The sequence below is a fragment of the Rissa tridactyla genome, chromosome 13 (genome assembly GCF_028500815.1).
Source record: "Rissa tridactyla isolate bRisTri1 chromosome 13, bRisTri1.patW.cur.20221130, whole genome shotgun sequence".
In the NCBI taxonomy this organism is placed as follows: Eukaryota; Metazoa; Chordata; class Aves; order Charadriiformes; family Laridae; genus Rissa; species Rissa tridactyla.
The window spans coordinates 15,638,042-15,663,826 of NC_071478.1; the positions used below are offsets into that span (position 1 = coordinate 15,638,042).

The window sequence follows — 25,785 nt, forward strand, 5'->3', positions numbered from 1 at the left end:
AAGCCTTTGCTGCCCAGCGATTGGAAGGAAGGAGGGACAAGGAGAAGAGAGAGGTGTCCCCTTAGGTGACTGTGACCGGTGCCCCGGTGCCAGCCCGCTCTTGGTGCGGGCATAAAACCCGCAGCATCCTTTGACACGCCGGGTTTTAGCCTCTCAACGGTATTTTGCAGGAGTGGGGAAAATGGGTGCTTCCTCCTCCTCCTCCTCCTCCTGCTCTTGGGCATCTTGCGCGGAGCCGGACTGGCGCTGCCAGCTTCGCAGCGGGCTGGCTGTAATTCTCTGCAGCCTGCTAATTAGTGTCTGCGGCTTTGCTGCTCCTGGTGAATGAAGAAGGCTTGGATCGTGCTGATAAACCGCGGCTTTTAATCAACGAACATGTACTCAAGTCAAATACACGTTTTGTTGTGCAGGCGTTCATCCCGCCTTTCCCAGGAGAAGATTACTGGTAATTACTGAAGCCTCGTTAGCAGTTGTTAGCGTGTGAAGGCGTGCATCCAGTTAACTCGGGTTTGGGTCTCTCACCGCGTGTATCTGAGCCCTCTGGCCCGCGGGGGAGTCCCCGACGCGGCGCCCTCCATGTGCTCGCTGCAGGTTTGCTAAATTCCGCGCTTTGAGTCTCGCGCTTTTAGGTGAAAAATCTGTGTTTTACTGAAGCTTCCCTCTTGCTCCATGTTGGAAGAATCTCCCCTACAAAGGGACCGACTGGATCTTTGTCTTTCCTTCCAGTTCAAGCCCTTAACAAGCCTGTCGGGGTCCCCCCCCCCGATGGCGGGTGCTCAAGGGGAGGGTGGTGGAGGGATGTGCTCCGGTGTGGGAGTACGGATGGGGCAGGATTTAAACCCAAAGGGGTGTAAGACAGATGCTTTTTGGGGGCTGCTTGTGAGCTGCTTTCACCCCCTCCATGCCCGGGGCTCCTGGTGTCCTGCTGGGCAGCAGAGCAAAGGGGCAGGGAGACCCCCAGGTCCTGCAGCATCCCCCCCTTCGCGCTGCCGTGTCCTGACCTCTGGAACTGGAGGAAGGTGCGTAACTTACACCCGCCCCGATCCTCTTACACCCGAGTAAGCTGAGCTCGGGCGGATTTAAATGCACATAAGGGCAGGGGTTAATGTGAGGGTGTCACGTCCAGCTCAGCGTGGGTGGCTGTTTCTCCAGAGCCCCGGGTGAGCGGGAGCTTCGGAGCCTGTGGGGACGTTTCTGCGCGGAACCCCCCGGGTCTGACGGGCGAGGGATGCCATGGGTGGCAGGGCTGGGAGAAGGGAGGCTGCGGCAGAGACTTGGGGACGGGCTGCCCAGCCCTGGCCTGGCAGTGGGACGTGAGCCCCCCCTTGTCCCAGCAGAGCACTGGTCGCACTGGTGCAAACCATCCCAACCCCCCAGCGCCGTTGAATTTTGCTGTCATATGTGTGATCCCGGCAGTCTCTTCCCTGCCTCTATTTGTGTCGCTGCTGCCCCTCCCCGGGAACAAGGTCCCTTGTCATCTCGTTCTCGTTAGCGAGGAAAGAGAGAGCTGACAGGAATGTAGGAGTGTTCTTGGTACATCTCCCACTGGTTTCCGCGAGGATGAGGAGGACCCAGGGGCAGGTTATGTGTTCCTTGCTGATGGGAGACTTCCAGTAAAAAAAAGACACCATTGTTTAAAAAAAAAATAAAAAAAAAATAAATCGCAGGCCAGGTTCATCCGTGGGGAGCCTTTGGTCCCGGTTACACCAAGGATGACGTTATCCTGCGAAGGATGGGGGCTTGCGTGCCTCCCAAACGCCGCCCGGTTCCCAAGTCCCGACGGTGCCTTCGCTGAGGGGTGTTGGGGAGAGAGGCCAAGCCGTATGTGAGCTCCCTCCTCGCACTGCTGAAACTGGAGATAGAGCAGCGGCTGGAAAATGTTTAAGCATCATTAAAAATGTATGTTCAGTGACGCACTTAGGAAGACATCCAAGACCTGTGATGGTTTTCAATAGCTGCGTGCCCGGGCGCTGTTGTCCGTGGGAGAAGACGCCGTCAACCCCACCCCGTGTCCGCGATGGCGGTCGCTTCTGCGAGTTTCTGCTCTGAAGGAAACTCATTTCCTCCAAAATACCTTGACATTCCAGTTTTGGGCCATTTCTGCGTTTCTCCTGGCTTGGTGCAGGCTAAGCGAGCTGCCGGTGCTCAGCCCTCCCTGCCTGCAGCCCTGCCAGAGACGCGGGGACTTCTCCTTCCCTTGCTCCTGGTGTCACCAAACTGTGGTGGCTCCTCCATTTCAGCGCAGGGGAGCGCTGCAAATTCATAGTGACCGCTGGATATGGAAGGATTTAGTGAGTAAACGGACAGGCGCGATTAAATAACAAAATCTGTAGTTTTTCATGTGCTTTTTTCATCTGTTAGACGAGGGCAAATGACGTTTAATTATTTATGACGGCACTTCTGCCTGTGGGGCTAAATCTCCAAGGCCGTCTGCTTGGAGGTGGTCCCGAAGCCAAAGGTGGCGCGAGTCCTCCCTGCAGACAGAGTCGTCCTGGGTTGTGTACGTAGAAGCGAGAGAAGGGACGGTTTAGTAAAGTACAAATTTGTCATGTTCATCTGGATGCGGATCTTGTTGTCCTCAGAGACCGGGAATAGGTCATGGAGGTTTTTGCTCCTGTGTTGGTGATATGAACACAGCTGAAGATGTTAAAAACCTTTGCAGGCAGTTTTACTGGGGTTTGGTGGAGTAACGCCATATCCAGCCTTTTTGTGCGGAATTTCAGAGCGATGCGGGGAGGAGATGGGGCCTCCTGCGAGCTCAGCATCCCAACCGTCTCCCAGAGGAGCAGGGCCCCTCGTCACCCAGGGCATGGCTGACTGGAGGCTTCCTTATCCCGCTGTTCTCTGCCTGGGAGGCTGCGGTCCCCATGGAAAAGTGGAATATGAAAGAATACAGAGTCTGCCGTGGAGCTGGCACCCCCGGGGTGGGTCTGCTCCGTCGCAGGAGGTGACACCTGGGGAGGCTCAGGAGGCAGCCTGAGGAGGCTGAACCTGATAGCTGCCGCAGGAATTTGACTTGGGATATTTTTAAATGGAAGCATTATCAGGGCTGCCTGAACTATGGGTTTGTTGATCTCCCTTCCGTCTGCCGAGTAGTTTCATGACCCAAGAACACCCCAAAGGGAGGATCCCAGGGCTACCATCAAAGCCCCGTGGTGGAGGTGGTGTTGAAGGGGGAAGTGGGTACCAGAGGTCGGCTGGGGACTCGCTCGGCAGCGTTGCCGTCCGTCCTTCTTCCGTGAAATCTGCCGAAGAGGAGCAGCTGGGCTTGGGGACCAGTGGGGTGGCACACGCGGGCTGATGTGGGACTGGCTTCCTTAGCAGGCCTGAAGCCTCTCTCCAGGCAGTGTCCTACCACGTCTGCTTTAATTTAATTTAATAGGGAGCGGTACCCAGGGAGCCGGCAGAGGGATTCTGGCACACAGCGTGAGGTTTTGATCTTCTAGCAGCTTGGAAGGTCTCCCTGTGCTCAGAAAACTCCTTAAGTGATTTGCGAATGAAATTCTGGCACGAAAACCTGCGGTTGTTAAAGCTGCAAAGAGGGAACGAGTTCCCTCTGCGGACGAGGCATCCTCAGACTCCATGTGAGGAGGAAACTTTTCATGCCGAGGGTGGTGAGACACTGGCCCAGGTTGCCCAGAGAGGTGGGAGATGCCCCATCCCTGGAAACATTCCAGGTCAGGGGCTCTTGAGCAGCCTGGTCTAGCTGAAGACGTCCCTGCTCATGGCAGGGGGTTGGACTAGGTGGGCGTTAAAGGTCCCTTCCAGCCCAAACCATTCTATGATTATAAAAGGGGATGTCTTCTGCAGTTTGAACCCTGGGGAAGGAGGGAGGAGAGTTATGGGACTCTGGGTGGCAGAAACCCTTTTGTTATTGCCGAATATGAGGGAAAACTTGTGTACTTTGAGGGTGCCAGAGCACTGTCAAAGGCTGCCTGGAGAGTCTCCTTCTCCAAACCTGCCTGGATGCGTTCCTGTCCAACCTGCCGTGGGTGACCCTGCTCTGGCAGGGGGTTGGAGTAGATGATTCCCAGAGGTCCCTTCCAACTCCGACCAGGCTGAAATACCTGCTCTTAAAAACAGGCGAGTTGTTGCCTGGGTGTGTGCTGGTGGGACCCAACCCCAAAGTGCTCCTCAGGCTTCTCCCAGCAGCACCAGGCAGCTCTGGAAGCCTTCAAGGATGCGCTGGGAACTGGAGGTCCTCATGGACAGGCTGAGTCCATCGAGGTGGTCTGTAGCAGCGCGGCGTATGTCTGCGTGGGCTCTCCGTGGAGCCTGCCTCCATCACGGGTCTTGGTACTGAGCCTTGCCCGGGACGGGGTTGCCATAAACAGGTTTTTTTTCCTTCCCTGGCATTAGTTGCTCCATAAAGGTTTGATCCACTGAAATGTGTCACCCCTTGGAGGTGTGCTGGGCTCCCGCTGGTCTCTCTGGTCTCTCCAGCTGGGGTTCCCTGGACCCTTACTGGGCTGGTGCAGGGAAGGAGGAGCCGGGAAGTGATGCTGCAGGCACCGGGGCTGTGGATGGTGCCAGTGGGGCTTGTCCAGGCCTCTATCGCAAGGACCCCTCGCGCGGGAGCAGCCCGGCTGTCCTGCAGGTGGGGATGGAGGCCACGTCCCTGGAGGCGGCGAAGAGCTTTGCACCCCGAGCTGCTACTGGGAGGTTGGTACGTTGCGTGTTGTTGCTGTTCTGAGCTGTATAATGAAAAAGTTTCTATTTTTATCAGGCCTTTTTTTTTTTTTTAAAAAAAAAAAAGATATTTTCTTTTCTGGTGATGGTCTATGCAGCGTTGAGCTGCCAATTATCTGATAATGAGCAGTCATTTCCCTATAATCACACCTTCACCACCATTTTTTTTTAAAATTGCTATTCAGAACCGCCCGCAGGGGACAGGAGGGAACGTTTGGCCGTGGCCAGCGGGGCTAACTTTGGCTCTCCGGCGTTTCAACAAAAGCATCAGCTGGGCTCGTTTTTATCTCCTCTCGCATTCCCGAGCCAGCTCTGCTCTTCGGGCCCTTGGGACTCCAGTTTAGCAGCTTTGAGGCCTGGCTCCGTTGGTCTCCCGGCGGCTGCCAGACCTTTTATTCCAGTGGAAATGGAGAGCAGAATATCGTAGTCAAAGGACAGAGCAAAAAAAAACCAAAAACCCAACCCTTCACCTCTTCCAAAAGCCGTCAAACCGAAATTTCCTTGGAAAGAAAGTCCTCCTGGCTTCTCCTGAGAAGAGTTTCGGAAAGAAGCAATCGACTTGAAAGGCTTGTGGAGACAGCACCGATGCCTGTCTATGTTTCATCCCATATATTTTTATATATATATATATGTATGTGTGTATATGTACACATATGAAGGCAAGGGGAGAGTCCTGTCCACCTCGGCAGGATTCAGATGTGGCTCGTGACATAGCTGACCTCTGTAGTTGCTCCTTTTTCCAGGTTTGCTTCCTGAGTGATCTCTATCTGTTTGGTTTTTTGTTGTTTTTTTTCTTTGAAATGATAAAATCTTGCCAAATGAAGCTGGAAGCAGCCTGTGGAATCGCCCCGTCTGCCCAAAAGCGGCATGGGCTCCATGGGAGCGATGCTCGCGGACGGTTGCTCTTGTGTCCCCGAATGTCTCCGGCACCGGAGCAGCCCGGTCCCTGCCTGGAGCCTCACCAGCATCCCGGCCCCCGGGCTGGGGCAGGTGTCCCAGGTACCCAGAGTCACTGGATTTTAAGCTCGTTTAAGCTTGTCTTGGCTGTCACGGACACGGAGAACAGATCAGTCCCTTCGGTACTTTATAAAAGTTGTTATTTGTGGACTCTTAGCGTGCCTCCAGTTGGGTTTTTCCCACTTCTGCTAAACACTGTCCTTCCGTTCAGTCTCTCCCTGCAGGATGGGTTTTCCAGCCCTGGTGCCACCCCCAGGGCTGTCTTTTCACGGTGCGTGTCGGTCTGAGGAGTGCAGTATCCCAAACCGGGCGTAGGCCAGTGGCGCCTTATCGGAAATTGCATCGTGCATCTCAGATATGACTTCTCTGTTCCTATAATCCTGAATTTATTTGCTTTTTTTAGCTTGTTTTCACAAGTTCTGTTGTAATTTATATGAGATTTATAATAAGCCGTGATTGTTGGCTCCTAACCAGGTGGTTGCCCGGTATCTGTTGGGTGGGTTCTCCCTGCGGATGTAGTGTGGCATCTTGCGTGTATCGCGTCCTGCGTTTCAGCCTCCATTTCTCCAATGCGTCTATCTTATTTTGACTTTAAACCCCGCCTTTTGCTGTGTTTTAAACCCATCTGCGTGTCTTCGTAGCCTAACTGATGAGCTTGTTGGGGTTGTTTAGGTGATTGGGTAATGGGAAAATCCCGTATGTGCCGGGAAGAAAGAACGACTGCGATCCCGATAAAGTGCAGCATTTGCTGCTGAGCCTTATTGACTGGTAACATCATCATTTTCTAATTGCAGCCATCAAACGTTCAATAGCTGGACTGGGAATGCTGCGGTGATCGTAATAAAAATACATTGTGCTTCTCTTTCAAGAAACGAGAAGTCCTTTACAGGCCCCTCTCCGTTCAGGATCGTATTTTAATATGTATTTCGTAGGAAAGGAAGCAGATAACATAAGGTGGGTCAAAATTCATCCCTGCTGTCGCTTCACTGGGTTCGTGCGACGGGCAGGATGGAGCTGAGCGCTCACCCTGTGGAAACGGGTCTTCATCAGCGCAGGAGAGTCCCAAGGAGAACGGAGAAGGGCTGGTGCCAGAGCAGATCAAGACCTGTCGACCGTTTCGCTTGGCCTCCTTGTTTGCCTCAACATTATGAGGTCTCGGAAGAAATTCCTTGGGCATCCTCCTCTCGGGAGCATCGTCCCTTCCAAGGAGGCACCTTCAGGGGATCAGCCTCGTTACCTCTGTGTTGGGGTCCCGGCTCCCTCCGACACATTCCCTGCTGTGACGGTGTGTGTCTGCCGCGCTGCTTTCCGTGCGAGCTGCGATTTGTCCTGGATGGGAGGCAGAGAGACGAACCCAGCTGCCTCGTATCCCTTTGGCCTCTCGTTCACAGTCATTTCGGTCCTTGTGTCGCTGTGGTGTTTGCTTACCAAAAACGTGAACGCTCTATGGCCGCGTTAAAGCATTCACAAACCGCCCTTAGGTTTGGCTCCAACCAGCTGCACCAAAGTACTGAGGAAATCACAGTTACAGAAATCAAAAGATGGCAGTGACATTTTTAAAAAAGAAAACGGAAGAAGTTGCTTACCTTCTCTGTTTGAACGTGGACTGGTAGAAGCAGCATGCTGTGGTGTCCGAGCTATTGTCCAAAGAAAGGCTCCAAAGATATTTAAGCTCATTTTTGTATCCTGCTTATTTTACCTATTAATTTTTAACGAGATTTGTACGTTGAATTTCCCTTGCTAGTGCAACTTAGCGTCACATCCCGTTTGTTAACCAGAAGCAATCACTACAAGTGACAGAGTTGCACTTTGCGTGGAGCCGTGGAGTAGCTGAGGTCTGGAGGCACCTCTGGAGGCCTCTCGTCCAACCCCCTGCTCAGCCTTGGCCCGACGTAGATCACATCACTCCAGCCCTTAGACTTAAATTCCCACAAAACTTGCTCACCTCGCTTCTCCCCGCAGTGCTGACGGATTTCGGGCACAGCCGAGGGGATGTCTGGTGAGGAGCGCTGGTCGTTGAGCTCTGGGTTTGTTCTGTGGAGCCGCATCGCCGGGTTGGGGTCCTCCTGCCTCGGCTGGCGCCCACCACCTGCGTCCACCCGGCGTGACTTCAGGGAATGTCACAGCTTGTCACGAGCAGCCAGTGTTGGCTATTTTTAGGCCTCCTTTTGCTTGAACAGCTTTCCATTTGCATTCGCGGGGAGAAGAAATAGCCTTGCCAGGTTGGTGATAATTGCTAAGTGATCACCCAGATTTGGAATGATTTATGAACGATTATTTGCTGTACTATTTTGATGATTAATTTCCAGCGTAATTCTTTATAACCACAAAAGTACCGCCTGTGCCTGCATCTGCAGATGCTGCGAAAATCCATCTATCTTTTGGCAGCCAGGCGAGACTATTAAATATAGATACCCGTTTCCATTTAATATTCATAGCTATTAAAAGTGATGAAAGCAGATGCGTCTTCTGGAGCCAACGTGGAAATCGCTCCGGTTGAGAGATGACGGGCGATCAACGTTTGCAAGAGATCCAGATAATCCCAGGCAGGAAGGGCTGGCGTTTCGGAATCAAAGCCCTGGTGTCAGCAGGGAGATGGGGTGATGATGGGATGAACAGGGAATATCCTAAGGAGGTGGGATTGGTTTCCCTGGTATTTACTTGCGGAAACACGTGGGAGGAGGAGTTTTGTCTGGGATTGCTGTAGCAGAGGTTGGCTTCGGTGCTTGCCTGTCCTCATGGACCTCCTCCGCTCTGCCTGGGGAGGAAAAATGTTTTTTGCCGAATTAGTATGGTATTTTTCATAGGTTTAGATACCTAAGGCAGGAGAAAATGCACAAGAGGTGGAACTGAGAAGAAGGAGGTGGAGGGTGAAAAATCGCTCTTCACACGTTACGTTTGCAGTTGGGCTGTGTCCTGTCCGTCCCATCCCCGTGTTTCCTTTCATCTTCCCCAAACCCGGCGAAGGTGCCGTGATTCCCGGCCACTGGCTCCGGATGGTGGTGGGAGGGAAACTGAGGCAGGGGGAGGCCGAGCCTGCGGCCCGTCTCAGGCAGCTCAGCGAGGGTCGGTGTTGGTGTGGGCACGCCGGGGCCGTGCTGGGGCTGCCCCCTTTTGTAGGAGCGGCTCCATCGGCTCGTCCCGGGGCTGCTGTGGCACTGCATCACCCTGATGCCCGCGCCATCCTTCCCCCTCCTCCCGCTGGCCTTCCCCCGGGCAGCCGCTGGGGCACCGGCCGCGGCAGGAGCGGGATTTGGCAGCCAGTGCTTTGTTATTCCCCCGGGAGAGGGAAGGAGGAGGTAAGACTTTAGCAGAGATTAATTTAGCCTGCGTCAGACATCTAAAAGTCAGATGTCTCTGAGCGAGTCACGCGGGGCTGCCTCTGTCGTCAGAGGAACGGGCAGCGGCTCCGGATGCTGCTCCCGCCTGGCAGCTCCCCATCCAGCCCCAAAAATTCGGTGGAGGCGGCCGGTGCGTCCTCCTTTGCGAGTCTTGCAGAGAAATTTGAGTGCTGAGTGCTTGCAGCGGCCTGAGGTGGTGACAAACACTGACATTTATGAGAACCAAGCCTAGAATTTTTTTTGGTAGAGATAAAACTCTGCTTTTTTCAGTAGGAAGCCCTGCTGGCTGTGCCGACGGTCCTGCGCTGGTGGCCGGTGCCCTGGGAACAGCAGGAACAAGCGGGCTTGGATCCGCTCCTAAAGAGCACGAGGTGGAAGAAAAGCTTTGAGTCGCCCCTTTCTGTAACCCTCGGAGCTCCGGACCCGGGGAGTTTTCCGGGGGACACGCTTGACATGATGTTACGGTTTGAGGAGCCCACAACAATTTATTGTCGTTTAGACAATTATTCTCTCACCCGATGACCCCTCCCCACCCGGGAAGGGGAATCAGAAAAACAAGGAACCCCAAGGGTTGAAATATAAACAGATTTAACAGAATAAGACGAGATAATTAACATTAATAACACTAAAGAACCACTGTTGATCCCAGTACCAATATAAAATAGCCAAGGACTCTGCCCAGCCCGTTCCATCAGCAGAAGCCGTGCGCTCCCCGCAGGGACAGCCAATGTGGGACCCTGCGAGCGCTGCGGCTTCGGGAGGAAGGGAAGGGCTCAGGGCTCCGGCACCGGGGCAAGGAGTTCTCGGGATGGCAGCCAGCAAGGGAGAGAGAGAGAGAAAGAGAGAGAGAACTCCTCAGCAAACTTCCTAAATGATATTGAATGTGCCGTTCATGGTATGGAATAACCCCGTTGGCAGCTTGGGTCGAGTGCCCGGGTCTCGCTCCTCCTCGTCCCTGCACCTGGCGAGCTGGAAAACACCGAGACGTTGAAACCCGCACCCCAGGGCTGGCTGTAAAGTAAATATTTTCACCAATTCAGACACGAGAGTCTTCTAAAAGTGCATTTTTCCCAAGCATTAGAAGAGAAATTAGTCCTGTGTCGCTCAAACCAGGACAGAAGGGCTTCCCAGTAGAGCTCTGGTGACAGCTATGGAGAGAAGGCTTGGACCGAGGCGGGAAGCTGCAGTGCAGGGAGGCTCCCGGAGCTCTGCCACTGCCTTACGTGCGTGTTCTCGCCTGCGCGCGCTGCCCGGGCAGCCTGCTGTCCCCAGACCGGCAAGATTGTGTCCCACGGCCACTGCATGGAAGTGCGCGAAAGGAAGGATGTCACACGCTGCGGCACTTCCGTAGCGATGGGGAGAAAGACCCCGAAATCTGCTGCCCGGGGAGAGCATGGCTCTCCCAGAATCACACACACAGAATCACAGAATGGTTCGGGTTGGAAGGGACCTTAAAGACCATCCAGTTCCACCCCCTGCCCTGGGCAGGGACACCTCCCACCAGCCCAGGCTGCTCAAAGCCTCATCCAGCCTGGCCTTGAACCTTGAGAGAAGCTCGTTAGCGCCCTGGGGTTCGTTAAAAGCACCGATGCTGCTCCGCCGTTTGCTTCAGGTTTGCCTCGTGATCCTTCCCAAAGTCTGACTGAACCTCCCGGCACCGCTCTGAGGAGCGTCCGCATCACCCGGTCGTGCTGGAGCCCGTCTCCGATTGACGTTGGGGATTGCTGATGCACGGCTTCGGCATCCCCTGCGGTGGAGGAGGAGGAGGAGGAGGGTGTGTTGGTGGAGACCAGCTGTGGGCTCTCCCGTTGTGTGAAAGGGAGAGCAATTTGGGCTGTGGATTGCAGAAACGGGCAGTGGTGTGGTTTCCCTGGTACCTGACGGCAGCGTCGGCAGCGCTTCTCGCCAGGTTGTCGGTGGTGACTCTGGTGGGTGAGCAGGTTGCTGCCCGCCAGGGAAAAGTGCTTTTTCCCGCTGATCCGGCTTAGCTCCTTGCTGATACGGTGAGGAGAGTCGTGGGATTTCTTGCCACCAAAACTCTTGTAGCACGGCTGGTGTCAGCTTCAGCAGCGGGACTTTGTGGCTTTTACAGAGGAGGCCCTGGAGCTGCTGGGAGGGCTGGAGCCCCTCTGCTGGGAGGACAGGCTGAGAGAGCTGGGGGGGTTCAGCCTGGAGAAGAGAAGGCTCCGGGGAGACCTTGGAGCCCCTTCCAGTCCCTCAAGGGGCTCCATGAAAGCTGGGGAGGGACTCTGGATCAGGGAGGGGAGCCATGGGATGAGGGAGAATGGTTTTACCCTGAGAAAGGTCAGATTTAGGTGAGATGTGAGGAAGAAATTCTTCATTTTGAGAGTGGTGAGCCCCTGGCCCAGGTTGCCCAGAGAAGCTGTGGCTGCCCCATCCCTGGAGGGGTTCAAGGCCAGGTTGGCCGGGGCTTGGAGCAACGTGGTCTGGTGGGAGGTGTCCCTGCCCAAGGCAGGGGGTGGCACTGGGTGGGCTTTAGGGTCCCTTCCAACCCAAACCAGTCTGTGATTCTGTGATCTCTGGCTTTGACGTGCAGGCAACACGTTGATGAGCTGATTTGGGTTTTATTTGGAAGAAATGATGGAATCTTCTTTTGCCCTGTCATTTCCCCCACACAGGAGAGACTCGCCCGGTGTGTTTGCGGCTCAGCACCGCAGCCTCGGCTCTCGGTGATGCCTGCGGTGCCACCCCAGCACGATGCATCGCCGGCGGAGATGCTCGGGTGCAGCGCGGTGCCATGGATGGCCTCCAGTGCTGCCTGCGACCTCGGATGGTATCTGAGAGAGGGAACTTGAGATGACCGCTTTCCTGTGGCTCTGCTTGCTGATGGCTTGCAGCTCCCACAGTACCCACGTCCCTGAGCTTAACACGGCTGGAGCAGGATGCGGCTGGGAGGGGAGGGATGCTGTGCCGGTGCTGCCGCATGTCCAGAGGCCAAGCGCTCTGGAAGTGGGGCTTGGCGATGCTAACACGTCTCGTACATTGGGGATATGGTCTCCAGGAGTGGGTGAGACGCGGTGCAGGCACAAAGCAGGAGTACTGCGGACAGCCCGATGTCACTGAGCATCGCCTGTGTCCTGCTCCAGGCCCGTTGTCCTCACCCTGTGCAGCCTCTGCCCCTCCACGGGACTGCTCTGACACTCGTAGGTCCATTGAGCTCCTTTTTCAGTGCAACCACCTTTGCGTTCAGAGAGGTGTGTGGGGCAGTCATTGGCTCTGGCCCTGTTCCTGTTGTTTCCCCTTTCTCTTCCAGCGATGGATGCTGAATTCATCCGTGTGTGGCTCGGCCACTTCTACCTCCTGAGTGAGTGATGGAGGAACTAGCCATAGAATGGTTTGAGTTGGAAGGGACCTTAAAGATCATCTAGTTCCAACTCCCCTTCCATCTGGGCAGCCCTAAGCCAGCTTTTTCTAGGGATGTTGGGAACAACCGTGGTGGCCTAGGGGCAGGTGATGCCGTGCTGGTGACTTGGATGCTTCAAAACTTATCTCCCCACCAGCAGATGCACAGTTCTTGCCTCTGATGGGCAAAAAGGCAGCTTCCAAGATGCCCCATCTTCACCGCTGTGGTTGTTGGTGGCTTTGGGGGAACCCAGGAGTACTCTCTGAATTAAAATCATCGCCGCTCCTTCTATTCCGTGATGGTTTTACCTGTGGACAGCGGTCCGTGATCTCTTTTCCCTGTAGGTAGATGAAGCCGTTGGACGCAGAGGACAGCTTGCAGAGCTGGGTACCTCCGTGGTGCGGGAGCTGGGCTGGCTCGGCTTCGCTCCGCAGTATCGATCCCGCGCTTTCAGCCCCGGCGTCTGCTCATTCCCTTCTCCTGCCAACAGAAAGCCAGACTTAATTGCTTGCGCGGGGACAGCCCTGCCTTTGAGAGGCTCCAGGGGCTTCGGCGAAGCGGTGGGTGAGCGGCTCAGGGTTGCGGGAGGCTCGGGGAGGAATTCAAGGCGGTGTGGGAAGGGCGAGGACTTTTTCTTAAAGCGAGGACACTCGGGAAGGGAAACATTTCCACTCACAGGGTGGAGAAGGAAGGTGCGGGGTGTAGGAAGAGAGCATCAGTGCTGGAGCGGGAGGGGAAGGTAAGCAGGGATTCATTGCTGCCCTGGCCATGGTGCGGTGCCCGGTAGCGCTGGTGCTTGGGGCTGGAGACATCGCAGACGGACTTCAGGTGCGGTTTGGGAGATACGGAATAAAAGGTCTAACGCTGAACCCTTCAGTCCTTTTGCTCTATCCCCTTCCCCTGAAAAGGCTTTTCCCAGCTCGTCTCCTCCGCGGGCAGCACCGAAACATCCCGGCCGTGAGCAGCAGCCCCCTGGGGTGCTCCAGGTCTCCCCGATGATTTTGGGGGTGGGGGATGCTCTGCGTGGCGATGCCTCCGGTGCTGGGGCATCCTGGCACTGGGTTTCCCCATGGGCTGCGGTGCAAAGCCCCGGCGTGGGGAACTGCCCGCCCTGCGCCTCCCGCCGGCAGCTTTTCCACCAGCTCCGGAAAAATTGCGAGCAACGGCAAATATTTAGCTGAGGGAAGTTTTAGAGGCAGAAAATGGGGGGTGTAAAGGGAGCTTCTGCCTTAATGGCCTCCTGGTGAGATGCTGCTCTGGGTGCTGAGGTTTCGTGTTGCTCTCCTGGCTGCGAAACAAGCCCGAAGAGGCTTACGGCCCATAGCTGCTGATCCATTTTACATAGATTAAATAGCATCACAGCTCCCAAAATAATCTTCCCAGCTTACCGTGAGGCTGGCCGTTCCTATAGCAACTGCTTCATGCCAGTGCCCTACAAATAAAAATCACAACAGATTGCCTTTAAGTCGCTTCGCAAGTCACAACAATGTATGGGATGGGGAGCGAAGGCACTCGGCTTGCGGGGACTCATGCTTTTAGGGCACGTAGTGTGTGCAAAATACAAGCGTTGGCGTGTTCCTGGAGAGGAGATTTATTAAAAGCTGCTGTTACCAGCAGGATACGTCGTATTTGAGCCTGCGGTTGCAGATGTTTCCCGTGCGCATCATGAGCGGCGAGAAATGTGGATCGTAAAAACAGCAACTGTGTTCGTAAAACCTTTCCGGTGCTGGAGGGAGAGGAGGGAGAGGAGGGTCTCGCAGACCTCGAGAGCCGTTAACGTGGGTTACGGCGGTGCCTGGGGCCGGTCCCGCTCTGCCCCGCTGGCGTGTCCTGCAGCCCAGCCGGCACTGCAGGTAGAGGGAGAAGCGGTGTTTTGGGCTCGGGTCGTGTTCCTGTGTCGCTGATGGCACCTTGCACGCGGGCTCAGCCCCAAACCTCCACCGCGGGGCCACCTCCAGCCCAGGGCCCCGCCTGGAATCGCCTCCGGAGACGCTGGGACCGAGCAGTCTTTGCCCCGAGCAGCGTGCAGTCGGTGCAGAGCTGGGCTGCCGGAGGGAGAAGGGGACGGATTCACATCCTTGGTGGCCACCGATGGGCACGGGCAGGTCTCCGGGGGACACCGGGTTTGGGAAGGGCAGGAAAACTTGAGGTTGCGGTGAATGCCGGGCTGATTCATCCGAGGCGCGGGATTGAGAACCACCTTGCGATTTGTTGTCAAATATTTGCCGCCAGCCTTTTGTATCTATTTTCTTGGGCAGCTTTTGTTCGCTGGAGCAGAGTGACAGCAATTCTTGCTAAATGGCTGTCTCTCGTTAGAAACCTGCCTTGTGTTGAGGAGCAGGGTGAGCCGAGGTGAAGCTCATGAACCAGAGACGTGCTGCTCCCCGAGGGGGTCCAGGAGCACCCCGATCCCAGCATGGGGGGGGGTCCTGCGCTGGGCAGCCCCCTGCCAGCTCACGGAGGGTTTGCTGCTTTCGGGAGGATCTTCCCTTTGCGGAGAGCAGATGTCAGAGCTGCTGGTGGCAGCACCGGCTGGCGCCGGCGCCGAGAGCGATGAGGGTCAGGTAGGAGCACCGCTGCCCTCCTCCGCAGACCGGGGGATACATTGCAGAGCTCCTTCCCTCTGCTGGGGGTGGCCTTGGAGGGTGGCATGGCTGGAAGCCATGTATCGAAATAGTATTTGTGTCCTTGAAGGATCTTGCCCGTGTGAAGGGAGCAGGGATGCCTTCACAGAATCCCAGACTGACAGGGGTCGGAAGGGCCCTCTGGAGATCACCCAGTCCAACCCCCGGCCAGAGCAGGGTCACCCACAGCAGGTGGCACAGGAACGCCTCCAGGCGGGGTTGGAATGTCTCCAGAGACGGAGACTCCACCACCTCTCTGGGCAGCCTGTGCCAGGGCCCTGCCACCCTCACAGCAAAGAAGTTCCTCCTCACGTTGAGATGGAACTTCCCATGGTCAAGTTTGTGCCCGTTACCCCTTGTCCTGTCCCCGGGCACCACTGAGAAGAGCCTGGCCCCATCCTCCTGACACCCACCCTGGAAGTATTTATAAGCGTTGATAAGATCCCCCCTCAGGCGTCTTTTTTCCAGACTAAACAGACCCAAATCCCTCAGCCTTTCTTCACAAGAGAGATGTTCCCATCCCCTCAGCATCTTGGTGGCCCTTTGCTGTCCCCTCTCCAGCAGTTCCCTGTCCCTCTTGAACTGGGGAGCCCAGAACTGGACCCAGCACTCCAGGTGCGGCCTCCCCAGGGCAGAGCAGAGGGGTAGGATGACCTCCCTCCACCTGCTGGCCATGCTCTTCTTGATGCCCCCCAGGATGCCATTGGCCTTCTTGGCCACCAGGGCCCATTGCTGGCTCATGGGCATCCCGTTGTCTCCCAGGACTCCCAGGTCTCTTTCCACAGAGCTGCTCTCCAGCAGGTCACCCCCAGCCTGTCCTGGTGCGGGGGGTTATTCCTCCCCAGGTGCAGCACCCTGTGCTTCCTGGCTCCTGCAGAGCCTCTGAGTGTTTTCCTGGTGTCAGCCCCCCTGGCCCCAGTCCCCCGGGCCCTGCCCAGCTAGCAGACCTTGGTTTGAGGTTTGCTGTGATTTTAGGAGATGCTGTGGGCCATCTTGGGCTCGGAGCTGAGGATCCAAAAGGGCCAAACTGGTGAAAGGTGTGAGGGCAGCATCCAGAGGCAACGAGCACAGAGCATCCCCCACCGCGGCAAGTCCTCACCGCCGTGGTTCTGGTTCCTCCTCATCCCCGGCTTGCGTTGGAAAATCCTCTTCAAAGCCATCGTGAAAACTCCTGTACAGCAAAGCCTCGCAGGTGTGCCCGTGGGCTCTGTCTGCGCTGGGTCACGGCGAGGTCTTTTCCGAGTTGGAACCTATTGGCCATCGCTGGGGATAGAAAAAATAATTGGGAGTTACGCTTTCCCCCTCCCTAGCTCCCATGTATTTAGGACTACAAGTTTCTCCAGTTTCCACGTGGGTTTGTGATCTTAACTCACAGCAACGAGGAACCCCCCACCCCGGCGGGGAGGCTGCTGAAGTCCGGAGTGTCTGAGTTTGCCGGGCTGGTCACACGTTGGCTTCTGCGAACACCTGCAGTCTGCCCTGGGACGAGGAGCCCTGGGTAGGCTCTCGCTCTCTCTCGGTGGGTATTTCTTGACCTTCGGGGTTTTTTTTTTTTACCAGCCTTAGCAAAGCAAAATCCAGTTTTTTTTCCAGTTGATGCAAAGAAGGATCCCCAGCGCCACCGCGTTTGGCTGTGCTCCAAGCGAAGCTCTCCAGGCGATGGCTTGCGGCTCTTTCACCTTTCAGGCTGAGCGAACCCTTGATCCTCAGCAAGAAGAGTAAACGGTGCTGCTCCTCCAGCGCTTCACAAATCGTCTTCAGCAGGAACCGCAGGAACCGCAGGAGTTGGTGGGTCTCGTGCTTCTGCAGCCAAGTGGCTTCTCTGGGACCGTCGTCCCCAAGACGGGCAAACGAGGGGTTGTCCAGACCCTGGACAGCCCTGTCCCCACCTCCCGGCTGTGCCGCAGGGACAAGCGGGAGCGTTCCCGTTGGTTGTCCTGGTGGCACCAAGAAGCCAGCTGGAAAGCAGGGTGGAGATGGGGTGGAAGCGGCGCTCCTCCGCTCGCATGGGGGGCTGCTCTTACCCACGGACGGTTGGACCGAAGCTGGTGCAGATCTGAGAGGCTGCTGGTCGCTTGAGGAACGAGGTGGATTTGTGTTTCTGGGTATTTTGGCTGCTTTCCCTCAGGCTCCCAGGAGAAAGGGATACGGCAGCGCTGGTCCTCAGGCTGGTCCTTCCTCGGCCTGGAGAGCAGCGTCCTGCTGGAGGATGCCCATGTCTCCGGTGAGCGCTGTGTGTGGAGCAAGTCCAGAAGGACAGAGCGGAGGAAACATGGGGGTGATTTAAAAAAATAATAAGGAGCACAGTCACTGCTCTTCTGCTCGTGATGGTGGTCCCCATGGGGCTGCGGTTTGCTTTTTCCTGGCTCTTCTAGGATGCTTTTCCTGCGCCTGTAGGTGAAGCCGAGACCTTGTTCAACCTCCTGGCTTTCCTGGAGCCAGGATTTCACAAATAACCATCTTTACAGGCAAAAACCTCCAGGTAGTGAAGTGAGGTCCCAGGAGTCTCCAGGGACTCAGTCGATCCCGCTTGGCCCGTGCTGGCGCTGCGAGGGTGGTGGGGAACGGGGAATTTCAGCGCTGGGAGGTGTTTTGGTATTGATGGTGGCTTGGAAATCCATCTTGCAGAGCTGGTGTCCGTGCTTTGCCCTGGAGCGGGGGCAGCGAGGTTGTTTGGGTGCTTTGCGTGATCGTTTCTGCTTGAACTTGCTCTGATTTCGCTGTAGCCGTGACATTGTGTTTCCTTCTGCCGGTGCTTTGAGTCGAGATAATTACAGCAAATTATGTTGCTTGGAAGTATTTTTATTTTACCGCAAGTCACAGAAGCGTGAGTTGGTCCAGGTCTCTCCGGGTGTCCTGGGCGCGGGAGCTGTGGGTGCGGAGGCAGTGCCGGTTACAGGGATGTGCTTACCAGGGATGCGGGGACGGGGGCTGCAATGAGTTTTCCGTTCTCTGCATTGGTCGTGCTTTCGCTCCTGAGGCGGCGCTGCACATCGCTCCCCCGCGGCTGCACCGCGACCCCTCTAGCCTGAACATCCCTTTTGAAGTCTGCAGCCTCAGCAGAGCGTCTGGCACCCTCTTCCTCCACGTGCACAGGAGGGTGGGATCCTGCTGCCCACCCCACCAGCGTCCCGGCTGCGGGGGCAGGCGAGGGGCCGGTGGGGGCTGCTCAGCCCAGCAAACTCAGCCTGCCGGGGCAGCATCACGACCGGCGTGGTCTGACTCTGGTCCCTTCCCCCTTTTCATCCCGGGTTTTGGGGCGTTGATGTAATTCTGCACAACGATACAGAAATGGGCCGCGCTGCCTGCGTGCCTCCCGCCTGGAGCGGAGAGCGCAGGCAGGGAGCGTCACCGCAGGCTCCGTGAATGGGCAGCGACGGGCAGGAAATAATGCCCTGGCCAAGGATGGAGCCCGTCACCGTACGGTGCCGTCCCCGTGCCGGAGCGTTCTAACGATGGGCGAAATCCCCAGGCTGAGATCTGGGAGAAGGTGGGATTTGGGGGTTAAATGCTGCCCGGGGACGGGCAGAGAGATGCTGCCTCCTGCTTGGCACAGTTTTTTGCAGTCTTTATAAAGAGACAAAATGATCTCTGGGGAGTACTACTGATGTTCTACAAGCAGAAAAATCACAGAATGGTTTGGGTTGGAAGGGACCTTAAAGATCATCCTGTTCCAACCCCAATCCCAAATTAGTTTGTCCCCTTGAGTCCCACAGAAACACCGTTTTTTGACAATGAGTGGTGAGAGTTGCCTGGCTGGTGGCTGTGATGAAAACCAAGCTAGCGTGGTTGCCGTCTGCTTCTGGTAGTTTTATAAAACGTTATGATGTATTTTAAATTGCCCATTAACTGAGCTTATTAGGGATCAAATCCTGGATGCCATGGAGAGGTGGTTCCCATCCCTGGAGCTCCCGCAGCCCGCCCAGCCCAGGAGAGGGGGCCGGGATGCTCGCGGGGAGTGCGGGTGCGTTGCCTGGAGAGAGCCAGGAGCTCTGGCGCTGGCCGTGGGTGGCTGTGCCCGGGCTGAGCTGCGTAAATGCCACCACCATCCTGTGCCCTCCCTGCGTGCCCATTCCAGGCCTGAGATCTGGGCTGTGTTGCGGATCGGTGCCTGTGGGTGTGCGGTGTCGTGGGACGAGGTGGTGGATCTGGTGGACCTGCTGGACCAGCGCGTGGACCTTGCAGCTCCGGAGGAGGAGGTTGACAACCTGATGAGAGGTGATGGCTGCAGACAGAGCTTTGCGAGGTGGAAACTGTGTTGCTGGGCAGTAGCGAAGGAGAGATGCGTGGGAGACTGTGAAAGGAGATGGATGCAAGCCTCTGCTCTGGAAAGCCCTCAGGAGGCGGCTGGAGCAGCGGCAGCAGCACGGTACCTCTCCCGGCGAGCGTCCGTCCGCTGCAGGGTACAGCGTGCTCGGTCCTCCAGATGCGCCAGCTGGGGACAGGGACAAAGGCGATACTCAAAGCGCAGGGGAGGTGTGTACTCTGGCAGTGACCCGCAGCGCCTTGGTGTGCCCCGGGATGAAGGGCAGCGTGGAAATAGTTGAAACAGAAAGCGGAGGCTTTGGTTACTTTCCTTCCTGGTGGAAAAGTGGCTTAATTTTTCCAGCTCGGTCATTTGTGGTTGGCACGGGCAGGGTGCCTGCAGGGTAAGCCCGTGCCGTGGTACCTCTGTACGCCCTCCTGGGACGGAGCCTCTCAAATCCTGCGTATTCCCTTTCCTGTTCTCCTTCCCCTGCCCGTCTCCTCCACCTGTGCCGAGGACGTTCCTTGGTGCCGCCTGTTTTTCCAAAAGGCTGGTCCTGTCCCTGGGAGCAGGGCTGTTCCCCCCAGCCTGTCGGTGGGAGCCGTCTCTGCTCCCGGCGCCTTGGCTGGCTGCTCCCTGCCTTGGGAAGGGCTCGGTGGGCTTCCCGTGGGTGCTGCGACTGCTGGCACGGGTGGATTATTTATTGCTTGAGCGTCCTTGGTGGCCACAAGCCGCCCTTCGCCTCCTGCCTTTTAAATGGGAGGTTTGTGCGCTGTGGCTGCTCGGGGCTGGGTTGCAGATGAACCAAACGGTTGCGTTGGGAGATGCTGCCCTGGTGTTTCACAAGCCGCTGGCATTTCGCTCTGTGCCCTGTTTCCCAGCAGAGCTTTAATTTCTTCTTCCGCCGTCCTTGGGCAACAGGGTTAGATCCCGCTGTGTAGGATAAGCCTTGTCCCCGGGCTGCACTTCCTTCTCCCATCGCGTCCTTCCTGGGGAGCTTCGTAGCCACGGACGTGGTGCAGCACCGCGCTCTGCTCCGCCGCTGCTTCCACTCCGGGATGACGGTGCTTTTAGATTACCCGGATTGCTCTGGCTCTTGCCTTGGAAACACCGCTTCCCTGCCGTTAAATGCAGGGCGCTCTTTCTCTCCTTTTCCTGAGCTGGCCCAACAGCGGTGGAATCGATCTGAGCGATGGCTGAACATCACTCTCAATATCTACAGCGTTTCGCAAGGTCAAAATGAGCCAGGAATAAAAACCACCCACCCCCACCTACCAGCGAAGCACGGGCTTTTCTCCTGTCCTTGCAGCCCAGAAAGGTGATGCGCTGCACCCCCGTTATGACTGAGGCATCCCCGAGGTCCGTACGTTGCAGCATCACGGCGTCTCTCAGCCTGGCTGGCTTGGAGGACATCCTCATCCTCATCCCTCCTGGCCCCCCCAGCCCTGGCAGAGAAGCCACAGGCAGGTTTTGCTCGTTCCCATCTCTTTTTAATTAAGGGGGAACGAAGGGGCTCTGCTGCCTTAGTGGGTTTTGGGTGCACCCGGAAAAACCTTGGCTAAACTTTGAACACGAGGACGGGGCGCAGACCTTGTGCAGGACCTGCTCTGCGCTCGCTTTTCGTATTCCCTTTGGGCAATGCCGCCTCTCGGAGCCGCTCACCTCCTCCGCCTTCCCCGGGGGAGCAGTGGGATCATGGCATGGAATCATGGAATGGTTTGGCTTGGAAGGGACCTTAAAGACCATCTAGTTTCAGTCCCAGTGGATGATGTGAAGAAATGCGGTGTTATACGCGCTACTTGGTTTTGGGTTGGTTTTCTGGGTTTAAGTCACACAAGTGTTCTGGAGTTGCAGGAATAACCATTTCTGCTGTACCTGAGGTGCCGATTGTGGAGTTTCCTGCCCTCTGAAGGCGTGATGATGGTTTTGGGTAAAGGCTGTTACTCCCCGCTGTGTCTCTGCGACCTCTCCCTTGGCTGAAGTGGCTGGTCCTGCCCCGGGCAGACCTTGCAGAGCCCCCGCGAGGTTCGGTGCCGGCGCAGGGCACGTTGACACCCTGCCTGGCTCCGGTGGCCGTGCGTGGAGAGGAGAGGTTTGGCGCGGGGCCCTTCCCGGTGACACCAACACACCGCTCCCTGTGCCACCCCCCGTCACCCAGCCCTGAACCAAATCCCGGTGACAGCCCCAGGAGAGCCCCCCGGACGCCTCCTCGGGGCGCTGGGTGACATCCCGCATCTCTCCTCCACACCGCGCTCTGCTCCGGGGGGGGACATGATGGCCACGACCCCCAGCCCGGGCAGAGCTGCCTGCGTGCGGGAGGAGGCGGGAGGTCCCTGCCCGCTGCGCTGCGGGTTAGTACGGTCCGGGGGTAACCATGGAAACTGTTTTTTTTTTTTTTTTTTCCTCCATCCCTCCCTTTGCAGATGACTCGGGCGACGAGGAGCCCGCCTCGCAGTCAGACAAGAGCGAGCTGCACGGCACGTTGAAAACCCTCTCGAGTAAGCTGGAGGATCTGAGCACTTGCAATGACCTGATCGCGAAGCATGGGGCGGCCCTGCAGCGCTCGCTCAGCGAGCTGGAGAACCTGAAGCTGCCGGCCGAGAGCGGCGAGAAGATCAAGGCGGTGAACGAACGAGCCACGCTCTTCCGCATCACCTCCAATGCTATGATCAACGTAAGTGCCGCCGGCCGAGCCCCCGCGGTCGCGAGGAGGCGGAGGGAGAAGCGTTTTCCTCCTCTTCTTCCTCCGTCGTCCTTCTTCCCTCCGGCACGGCTCTGTTTTCTCCCCGCGCACCGCGTTGTGCGAGAGCTGGGTGTTGGCGTGGGGCTGGGGCTCGGTGCCGGCTCAGCGCCGCGGCGCGAGGGGTGGGAATTGGGAAGGTGCCGCCCGGGGAGTGGGCACGGGTGCGTGTTACCCCCCGAGTCTGCCACATCCTTACAGCGCACTTTCTGGGGAGCCTGCTCCAAAACAGGCGATTTGGGATGTCAGGCCGGGGGAAGCAGAGATTTGGGGTGCAGAGGGGCTTTCGGCCTGTCCTGGGGTGCCTTTCTGGCCGGCGCGGCGGTTGGGAGCCCATTGCCTGCTGCAGATTCAGACCCGCATCCCCCCATCGCTCATGTCTTCATCGACTTCCATGAAGCTGCCCTTGTTTTACACGGCCGGGGGATTTAACCCCCTCGGGGACCGAGGCTGCCTCATGCCGGCTGCTCTCTCCCAGGCCGGAGGTCGGGAAGCGCGTGTCGGCTCCGGCGCTGCTCCCTGCCTTGTGCAGCATGACGGTGCTTTCTGATTATTTTTTGGACAGCTTCTGTTTGGGGTGTGGATCTGCCTCCACGGCAGTGAGACAGCCCTTCCCGGGGAGCCGCGTTTACCTTGGGGAGTCTTATTTTCCCTGGGGAGCTTTAGGGAAGGGAAGAGAGAGTAAAACGAAATAAAATATTTAAAGCAAAAAAAAAAAAAACCAAAAAAAAACCCCAACCACCCATCCCGGAAGCCTGAGACAGACCTGGAATAATGTATGAAGGCAGAGCTCGGGGAATTGTGAATGGAGCGGCGCTGTCGCCGTGCCGTCCCAGCCCTGAGCAAAAGGAGGTCGTGCGTTGGTTTATGTGAGCTTTTAAAAAATAATAACCATAATCCGGGGCAGGAGCCGGAGGGCACTCAGGGGCAGGAGGGCACTCAGGAGCCCTGTGGTCGCAGCATCCTCCTCCTCCCCGTCCCCCCTCGCAGGATTTTGTAGCCGTGGTGGTGGTGGTGGTGGTGGGGGGAAAGGACTTTCTGAGCCGGCGTCGTGTGTTTTGGAGCAGCTTTGCGGGGGGGGGGGGGGGGGGGGGGGCTGTGCAGGGCTCTCCCCACGGAGAGTTTGTCCAAGTTTTTGGGGCGGGGATGGCCGCGGGTGGCCAGCGGCGGGAGGGGACGGCGGAGCCATCAGCGCTGCCGAGGTTTGCTGTTAGGCGTCAGACCGGCCGGGGGGGACGCGGGCTGGGAATCGCTGGGGAGAGGATTTCTCCAGCAGCCTTTGGGAAGGGGTGAGCAGAGCGGTGTTTGCTGTGTCCAGCCCAGAGAGCGGGAGGTGGCAGATGGTTGCGACGTGATAAAAGCTTGAGCCAGGCCGTCTGGATGGTGGGAAAAAGCACAAAAACTCTTGTGCAGGGGGGAAAAAAAGGTAGAAACATGGTTTGTCCGAAGCACCGAGCAGGTAAGAGGGGGGCCAGGGAGGCAGCGAGGCACGTGTTTTCAGGTGGGTGTCAGAGATGTGCTTTTAACAGCGTCCTTTTGTACTTCAGCTCGCGGCTGAGCGTCTCCAGGAGGTGTCCGAAGGGGGAAGGCTGTAACGGGGAAGAAGCAGGATGAGGGGGTTGGTTGCAGCTCTCCCAGCTTCCTGATGAGCCCGTTGTTTCGAGGGGAGGTGACGGAGCTGTGGACAGGCGGAGGACGCTGACCCCCACAAAGCAGTGATGCTCTGGGGGGGCTGGAATAGAAAGGCAGGAGCCGGGGGAGCAGAGCAGGGTCGTGAGGGCCGGGAGGGAGAGGGACCGACAGCCTGGCCACCCCGTGATGCTGGGCTGGCGCTCCCAGCCAAGCTGTCACCTTTTCCCCCTCGGATCCCTTTTTGCGCCTTGATTTATCTTTTTAGCACGGGGTGATGCCTTCTGCGAGCTGCTGCGCGGACCCTGCCTGGGGAGTCACTCCTGGGCTGGGGGGTGGCTCCGTGCAGTGCAAAGTTCCTGAAATCTTCTGTATTGAAACACGGCCATGGCTACAGGGAGCTACAAGGAGTCAAGCCATCCCCTGGCGTGGGTAAAAATGTACCTGCTCCTGCCCACCTCCATCCTGGCGGTGCTTCCCAGGGCCACGCATCCCATGGGAGCACAGGGAGCTTTCGATGGGCTGGTACTTCCTTGCAGGAGAAACTAAGCATCCCATGCCTGCCGGCTTTTCCCCAGAGAGGTTCCAGCCAGCAGCGACGGGCTGGTGCCGGTGCGTGGATGCTCCACGTTCCCTGCTCTGCCCTGACCCCAAACCTCGCTGATCCGCTCCCACCCGCACCCTGCCTCCCAGGGCATCGCCTCTGCCCGCGCAGCGGAGGTTGGCTCTTGCAGGAGACGCTGTGGCTCGCGTCCACGCCTTGGCTGGCTGGCAGTGGTGGCACGCAGCGCGGCTTCTTCATCGCCGAGATTGCGCCGCATTCACTTCTTTGTTTGGCTGCATCCCCGAGCAGTTTGGGGGGGTTTGGAACCATGGCCCGTCGGCTACGCCAAACACCCGGGAGTTGTCTGCCCCTGCTGCGTTCCTGAGCTCATGGGAGCAGCCCTGGGCTCTGCCCACGGCTCCCACTCCTGGCTGGGACCTGCGCGGCCAGCATGCCCCGGCCAGCGGGCAGGGAACAGGGCAGGGCTGGGCTTGGCTGCCTGCAGCGGGAAGGGCTGGATGCTCCAGGATGGGAAGGGATGGATGCTCCAGAGCAGGAAGGGCTGGATGCACTGGGGCAGGAAGGGATGGATGCTCCAGGGCGGGAAGGGATGGATGCTCCAGGATGGGAAGGGGTGGATGCTCCGGGGTGGGAAGGGACGGGTGCTCCAGGGTGGGAAGGCACGGATGCTCCGGGGCGGGAAGGGACGGATGCTCCAGGATGGGAAGTGACGAATGCTCCGGGGGTGGGAAAGGATGGACTCTCTGGAGTGGGAAGGGGTGGACACTCTGGGGCGGGAGGGGACGGATACTCTGGGGCTGGAAGGGATGGATGCTCTGGGATGGGAAGGGAGAGATGCTCTGGGATGGGAAGGGATGGATGCTCCTGGGTGGGAGGGGATGGATGCTCCGGGGTGGGAAGGGACGGATGCTCTGGGATGGGAAGGGGTGGATGCTGTGGGGTGGGAGGGGATGGATGCTCCGGGGCGGGAAGGGACGGATGCTCCGGGGTGGGAGGGGATGGATGCTCCGGGGCTGACGCTTGTGGTTTCTGTCCGGCTGCCTGTGATCCGATTATGTAAATGTCCCCGGAGCCGCGGGGAGCAGCAGCAAGCAAGTAGAAATAAATAAATACATATGTAAATGAAAGAGCTTCGCTGCAAAGGTGACCTCCTCGCTGCGTGTCTGGGTGCCTGCCGGGGCTGACTCCGGGCGCTGTTCCGGAGATCGGGAGGAGAAAGCGGCTGGGGCTGCCCCTGGGTGAGTGATCTCGGGATGACGGAGGAAGGTTTGGGCAGAGGCAGAGCAGGACGCGCCGGACCTTTGCGTTGCAGGTGAGGAGGTGAAACGTGGAGGGACTGACTGTTGCAGGGCTCAGTTTAATCCCAGGCCTCGGTGAGCCACCCTTTGCTCTGCTCCCATCTGAAGTTGGAAGTTGCAGGTGGCACCGTGCCGGGTGGGACTCGGGGCAGAGCTCAGCCTCGCCGGGACCAAGGCGCCCCGAGTCAGCGGGGCTGTGAGGAACCACGAGGAGGAGACACCGAAAAGCAAGTCGCAATCTGCCGTGGGGGAGGAGTGGGAGGTGTGTAAGAATAAGAAGCACCAAATTAAAAGGTGTAATGAGAGGCACGGAGACGAAGAGCGCCGTGCTG

The 25,785-nt window shown here is 57.5% G+C and overlaps 1 protein-coding gene across 3 annotated transcripts in view; it reads left to right on the top strand.

Annotated features, from left to right (window-relative positions):
• The window catches only part of OSBP2 (oxysterol binding protein 2), a 138,481-nt gene that overhangs the window by 78,513 nt on the left and 34,183 nt on the right, over positions 1–25,785 (top strand). For all 3 annotated transcript variants that reach the window (XM_054219224.1, XM_054219225.1, XM_054219226.1), the window contains one exon: positions 21,645–21,895. In XM_054219224.1, the coding sequence (XP_054075199.1) occupies positions 21,645–21,895 (251 nt within the window). The remainder of the gene's footprint in view (positions 1–21,644; positions 21,896–25,785) is intronic.